Source organism: Elephantulus edwardii, unplaced genomic scaffold (genome assembly GCF_000299155.1).
Source record: "Elephantulus edwardii isolate Elephantulus edwardi_28Jun2011 unplaced genomic scaffold, EleEdw1.0 scaffold00135, whole genome shotgun sequence".
Lineage (NCBI taxonomy): Eukaryota > Metazoa > Chordata > Mammalia > Macroscelidea > Macroscelididae > Elephantulus > Elephantulus edwardii.
The window spans coordinates 2,596,990-2,603,555 of record NW_006399885.1 but is presented as its reverse complement, the minus strand read 5'-3'; the positions used below and the strand labels follow the sequence as shown (position 1 = coordinate 2,603,555).

At 38.3% G+C, this 6,566-nt stretch overlaps 1 protein-coding gene across 1 annotated transcript in view; it reads left to right on the top strand.

Moving 5' to 3' along the window:
• The window catches only part of MICU2 (mitochondrial calcium uptake 2), a 137,966-nt gene that overhangs the window by 97,203 nt on the left and 34,197 nt on the right, over nucleotides 1-6,566 (top strand). The window contains exons 5-6 of the mRNA XM_006894107.1: nucleotides 659-706; nucleotides 2,669-2,751. Of these exons, the coding sequence (XP_006894169.1) occupies nucleotides 659-706; nucleotides 2,669-2,751 (131 nt within the window). The remainder of the gene's footprint in view (nucleotides 1-658; nucleotides 707-2,668; nucleotides 2,752-6,566) is intronic.

Below are 6,566 nucleotides of genomic sequence, written 5' to 3'. Positions count from 1 at the left end.
TAGCAAGGAGTTGGAAACAACTAAGTGCCCATCACCAAATGACTGGATAGAGACGCTGTGGCATATTCTCGCAGTGGAATACTACAGCACATTGAAAAAACAAGGAACTCATGCAATATTATTCAAAATGGGTGACCCTGGAGGATATTATGTTGAGTGAAATATCTCAGTCACAAAAGGACAAATACTGCATGGTGCCACTGTTGCAAAACAGGACTGACCTCGGGGTTGGAGGGAGGCTGAGAAAGATGGGTTCAATAATATATACTGCATTGAAACAGATGAGGGAGAAAACTATTTAAAAGGGATATGTGATTAGGTATTTTTGTCATGACAGGAGACCAGAGCAAAGATTGTAAAACAATGAAAGAATTTTTCTTTTACTTTTCCAGTGTCTCTGAAAATTTTCATTGAAATTAATAATAATGTTTTAAAGTGTAAGCACTGTGTAATAATATGTATTTATTTACTATATTATTACTATATTTACATCTCAACTATTACAGAAATTACCACAGTGTCAAGAGTATTTCCCCTCCCCCCAAAAAATGTGTGTCGTCCTTTATTAGGTGTAGTTGCAATGTTAATAATTTATATAATTCATTTAAAGCCATTAAATCTAAGAGTTATTTTCGGGTATTTTTTTTTTCTCTTCCAGGGCTGATTTCATATACTGAGTATCTTTTCTTGCTTACAATCCTCACTAGTAAGTATTCCACAGTTTTTCTTAATGATCATGTAGAGTTCACATGTTATGTTGTTCAGTTTGGGTTTGTTTCTGGTTTTATTTTACCAACAGATTTTTGGCACATTTAGCATTTATGTCTTTATCATTAAAACATATTATTGATACCTTAGTTTCTACACCGGTGACTCAACGGTGTTGGATTATGTTGTCACATTGGATATTTTCTACCTCCTTCATACCATGGCGCTTCATAACTTTGTCTCCTTATTAGAGAAGGCTGTTAAACCAGAAAATTGTAGTTAGCCTTTTTTTAGAAATAGTAAAAACTTACCCTGGACGTTCTGAAGAATTCCTGATCAGTACTTTAAAAGTGCCAGGGTCATGAAAAACAGAAGAAACCATCATCAGTCAACAAGAAGTAAATGCAACATGATGTCTTGTATTTGACCCTAGAATAGAGCATCTTTGGCGAAGTTGGGGAGGTGCAGATATAGTTTAGTTAATAGTGCCTCACTGGTGTTAAGGAACAAAATCAAAGTGCTGTGGTCATGGAAGGACCACATTAGGAGAAGCTGAGTGAAGAGTGTAAGAAGATTCCCTGCACTATCCTTCTACCATTTCTGAAAGCCTAATGTCACTCCAAATAAAAAGTTTAAAAACCAAAAAATCTCTACTGAGAAAGGAAAGAAGGGAGTAATAATCAATATGAGAAGCTTCTAAAAGAATATAGGGAAATTCCTGGTAGACCTAATAAAATCACCAAAATTGTATTGTGAGATTAATTATGCTTGTTTCATAGCAGATCAGCAGCAGCACCCCATAGAAAAGCCAGGACCAAAGCCTGAAGCAGGAAATAATCAGCCTTTGTTATACAGGAGAAGTGACCTTCCCCCCCCTTTTTTCGTCTCTCTGTTTAGGCTCTTGAGTAATGGGTAGGCTTGTTTCACATTTCAAATAATTACAGCTAATTTACTTGGACCAAGAGGCAGTCGTCAGAACAGAGCAAGGAAACACTGCATGGCTCAAAATTGGGAAAGGTGTATACCAGGGATATGTCTTATCTCCATACCTTTTCAACCTGTCTGCAGAACAGATTATCTGAGAACCTGGACTCTATGAGGAGAAGTGTGGCATAAGAATTGGTGGAAGATCTATTAACAGTCTACATTATGCAGATGACACAACCCTGCTTGCTGAAACTGAGGAGGACATGAAGTGTGGCCTTCAGTATGGATTGAGGCTCAATGTCAAGAAGACAAAGATTCTCACCACTGGACCAATTGGCAGCATCAGGATGGATGGTGAAGAGATTGAGGTTATTAACAACTTTGTCTGCTTGGCTCCACAGTCAACACTCTTGGCACCAGTAGCCAGGAAATAAAAAAACATATTATGATGGGAAAGTCGGCTGTTAGGGACCCCTCCAAAGTACTAAAGAGCAATGGTGTCACTCTGGAGACTAAGGTGTGTCTGATACAGGCTATGGTCTTTGCAATCACTTGTTATGCATCAGAGAGTTGGACAATGACCAAGAAGGATAGAAGGAGAATTAATGCCTTTGAGCTGTGGTGCTTGAGAAGAGTATTGAATGTACCATGGACTGTCAAGAAAACAAACAGATTCATTCTGGAGAGGGTTCAACTGGGCTGCTTCTTGGAGGCAAGGATTCTGGGGCTTCGTCTGACATATTTTGGACATGTTGTAAGGAGGAACAGGTCGATGGAGGGGGACATCATGCTTGGGAGGCTGGAGAGACAGCACAAGAGGGGAAGACCCTCTATGAGGTGGATTGATTCAGTGACTGGGGTACTAGAGATGGGTGTGTCAGAGGCAGTGCGATTGGCACAGGATAGAGCTTGGTTTAGGGCTGTTGTACATAGGGTCACTATGAGTCGCAAGCGACTCAACGGCACATAGCAACAACAACAATTTACATTTCACCAGGCTTTCAATTGTGATTCATTTTTCACTTCATTGCAGAGCCCCACACTGGTTTTCATGTTGCTTTTAAAATGCTGGACTCAGACGGCGATGAGATGGTTGAGAAAAAGGAATTTTTTAAAGTAAGTGTGTTTGCATTACTTAGGTTTGTGTTCTGTGTGGCGATGAGATGGTTGAGAAAAAGGAATTTTTTAAAGTAAGTGTGTTTGCATTACTTAGATTTGTGTTCTATGTGTCCATATAAAACTCATTGATGCTTTGGAATAAATAATGTACAGTGCATTGAAACAGATGAGAGAACTGTTTAAAAGGGATATATGATTAGATATTATTGGCATGACAGGAATCCAGAATAAGAGCTGCATAGTAAAGTGAACTGGGCGGGAGGGGGATTGTATGACAGTGAAAGTATTCTTTTTCTTTTCAAAGAGGAAAGTGAACTAGAGTGGAGAAGGGTGGGCAGGGAGGAAAATGTGCAACAATGAATGAATGGAAATCCAAGTTCTCTATAATCTTTCATTAAAATCTCAATTTAAAAAAAGAAATCCCATACATAACAACAACAGAAAAAAACTCTCATTTGTGCTTCTATGATGATGTTCTCTTTCCATAAAAACAGAAGTGCTACTCAGTTTTACACAGGAAATCTCAGGAAATCATCTGTGCATTCAAAATTACTCCGTTTTCTATAGTTTTATCTTGAAGAAACAGATCATAAGCAAATAGAACATAAGATCCCAAAAGGAGAAACTTGCTTAAACATGGATGTGGAGAGCTTTGTCTTTGTTTTGTTTTGTTTTCAGTAAATGATATTGTGGTAGAAAGAACTTCAAAAAGTATGCATTAAAGAGATGTTAAAAATTTTTGGTACATGCATACAGAAAAATGTAGGCCTTCTTACTGCCTCCAAAAGACTTGGCTTTAATGTTGTGGTGTGTTTCATGTTGGACTGCTAGCAGAAAAATTTGTGATTCAACCCCACTGACTGGCCGCCCTGCAGGGGAAAGATGGGCAGTCTCCCCTCATAAAGATTGCAGCCTTCAAAGCCTGAAGGAACGTCACCCTGGCTTAGAATCAACTCAGCTTGCGTGGATTTGGGTTTGGTTTATTTCTTCCTACACAACAAAAGAAAGAAAATGTCACAATAAGTATACATTAGTAAAAAACCCCAGGAATTTGCTAAAGATTAGAAAAGCTGAAACCCTATTTAAAGGATACCTCCCAAGACATAGCTGGAGAATATAAACCAGTACATTTTACTCCATTCAAGAAAGAGGTGGCAATATCAAAAACAAATGAGTGCATATAAACTGTTGGGAGCTAGGCAGTGTGGGGTTAGAGTTGGATGTTTTAGATGGAAGGAACCCTCTGTCACAGTGAATAAACCCGAGGCTGGTAACCGAGGCTGGTGGTTTGAACCCAGCAGCAGCTCTGCAGGAAAAGATGGGGCAGTCTGCTTCCATGATGCTTTCAGCCTTGGCAGCCAATGGTGCAGGTCTGCTCTGGCCTTCACGGCTGCTGGGAATTGCAGTGGCCTCTGCAGAAGTGGGTTAAGTTTCATTTAAAGTTTTTAATCACCTGAGGGCCATACAGAGGAAAGAATAACCAAAATGTGGATAAACACATTGCACGGCATGCAGTGTGTGTACTGTTATGTACTGAGATAGTAAATCACATGGGAGGAGATTGCCCATCCTTCTCCCGTCGAGCAGCTGGTGGATTCAAACCATGTGTCATGGGTTGACAGCACAGCTCCTTACTCCTAGGCCAGCAGAACTTACTGTCCTGGTCACGTATTAATTCATCAGTGATGTTTCTGAATGCATACATAAACTGACAGTTTTATTACTTTTAAAAAGCTTTTGAGATGTGTAGCAAATATAACTCTCATACATTGCCAGTGGGAAAAAGAAGTGGTACAGACACTTCCGAAAACAAAGTTGACAGCTTTTTAAAGTTACTTATATATCACATACTTAGTTTATGATGTAGCAATTCTACATTAAAGTATTTAGCTTTAAAAATAAGGGGAGGAAATGCTTGGCCAAAAGACCTATATAGAAATATTCATAATAACTCAAAAGTAGAAACAAATGTTCATCAGCAAGTGATTAAATAAACACAATGAGGTATATTCCTATAATACCATAAATAAACCCAGAGGCCCATTGTCATTGAGTTTGTTCAGACTCACGACAACCCCCGTCAGCTTTCCAAGCCCGTGAATATTCTTAAGAGGATACTACCCATAACAACAGTTGCATCTGAGGGGAAAATAACAATATTTACAATTTTAAGAAATTATATTCTGGAATATTATTTCCAGCTCGATATTAGAATAAATTCAGACACCACTGTCAGCTACCCTCAAGATCCTACCCCAGTGTTTTACTCCAAAATTCTAAAAAAGTATCCTAAAAAAAAACATGGATTATGTACCCTATACCAAGCCAAAATACCCTTGGGTTTCAGTACATTTTTTCCGATTAGATGCATTTCATGAAACATGGAATTTATCAAAAGAGAGACAATCCAGAGAATGTGGGATGTGTGAGATGCTTTAAAGTAGTACACAGTGGGATATGAGAAGGAGTTGGAAGATTTGTGATAAAATCTATCAAACCATAAAATAAATCTGGATCTTTAGAACACTAGAACAGAAAGGACTCGTCTTCTTGAAACCTAATAGGAAAGATGAAAATTTAGTAAGAGAACTAAAGAATTCTTGGTTCACTCTTATGTTAGACAATGAAGTGTTTCATGTAGGTGAATCTTCCAATAACTAAAATGCTTACATTTTTTACATTATTAAATATTTAAATACTTTTAATTTTTTTATCCAATCCTCCAAAAATATATATAGTTCCATGGTTTTGTAAACTAGTTACACTGTATAGAATTTATCCTTTTCTTGAGAGCTCAGGATTATCATTGTGAATCCTGATTTCACAGTAATGGAATAGTTACCATTTTACCTTAGCTGTTCATGCCCTTCTCGGGTTTCCTTTTTCTTCCTGACCTTTAGGATATCACCTGTAACTTGCACTGTTAGTGGTGTGAATGAAGACTTGCTTTTCCAATAAGTACTAGTCTTCTGGGGGTTTTTGCTGCTATTCTCCTTTAAGAAAAGACCAAGATGGATGTCAGAAGAGACTGAATATTGATTGCACTAAAGCATCAAGAAGCCAAAGCAAAGGGAAGAAATCAAGACGTTAGGAGCTAAATAGAAGATTTCAAAGGGCAGCTTGGGAAGACAAAGCAAAGTATTATAATGAAATGTGCAAATGACTTAAGTTAGAAAATCAGAAGGACTGAACTCGCTTGGCATTTCTTTTTTTTTGTTTTTTAATTTTTTTAAGTGTGTGTGTGTGTGTGTGTGTGGGTGTGTACCGTCAAATCGGATCTGACTTGTACAGGAGATTGCGCCTCTTTCTCCGGCAAAGCATCTGGTGGATTTGAACCGCATATCTCTGGGATTGCAGTGCAGCTTCTTGCCACTAGGCCACCAGAGCTCGCCTTGGCATTTCTTAAGCTGAATGAAATAAAGAACAAATTCAAGCCTCAAGTTGCAATGTTTAAGAATTATGCTATGGACAGAATATTGAATGACCCAGGAAGTAGTAAAAGAAAATGGAAGGAGTATACAGAGACACTGTACCAAAAAGAATTGACTGACAAAGAAGAATTTCAAAAAAACCAACATATGATAAAGAGGCAATGTTGATGAAAGAGGAAGTTCAGGCTGCTCTGAAGAACTTGGCAAACTATAAAGCCCTGTGGCAAGCTCTGGTGGCCTAGTGGCAGGAAACTGCATTGCAATCCCAGAGGTGCGGGGTTCAAATCCACCAGATGCTCTGCTGAAGAAGGAGGAACAATTGCCTCCTGTACCAGTCAGATCCAATTTGATGGTACACACATTAAAAAAAAAAAAAAATAT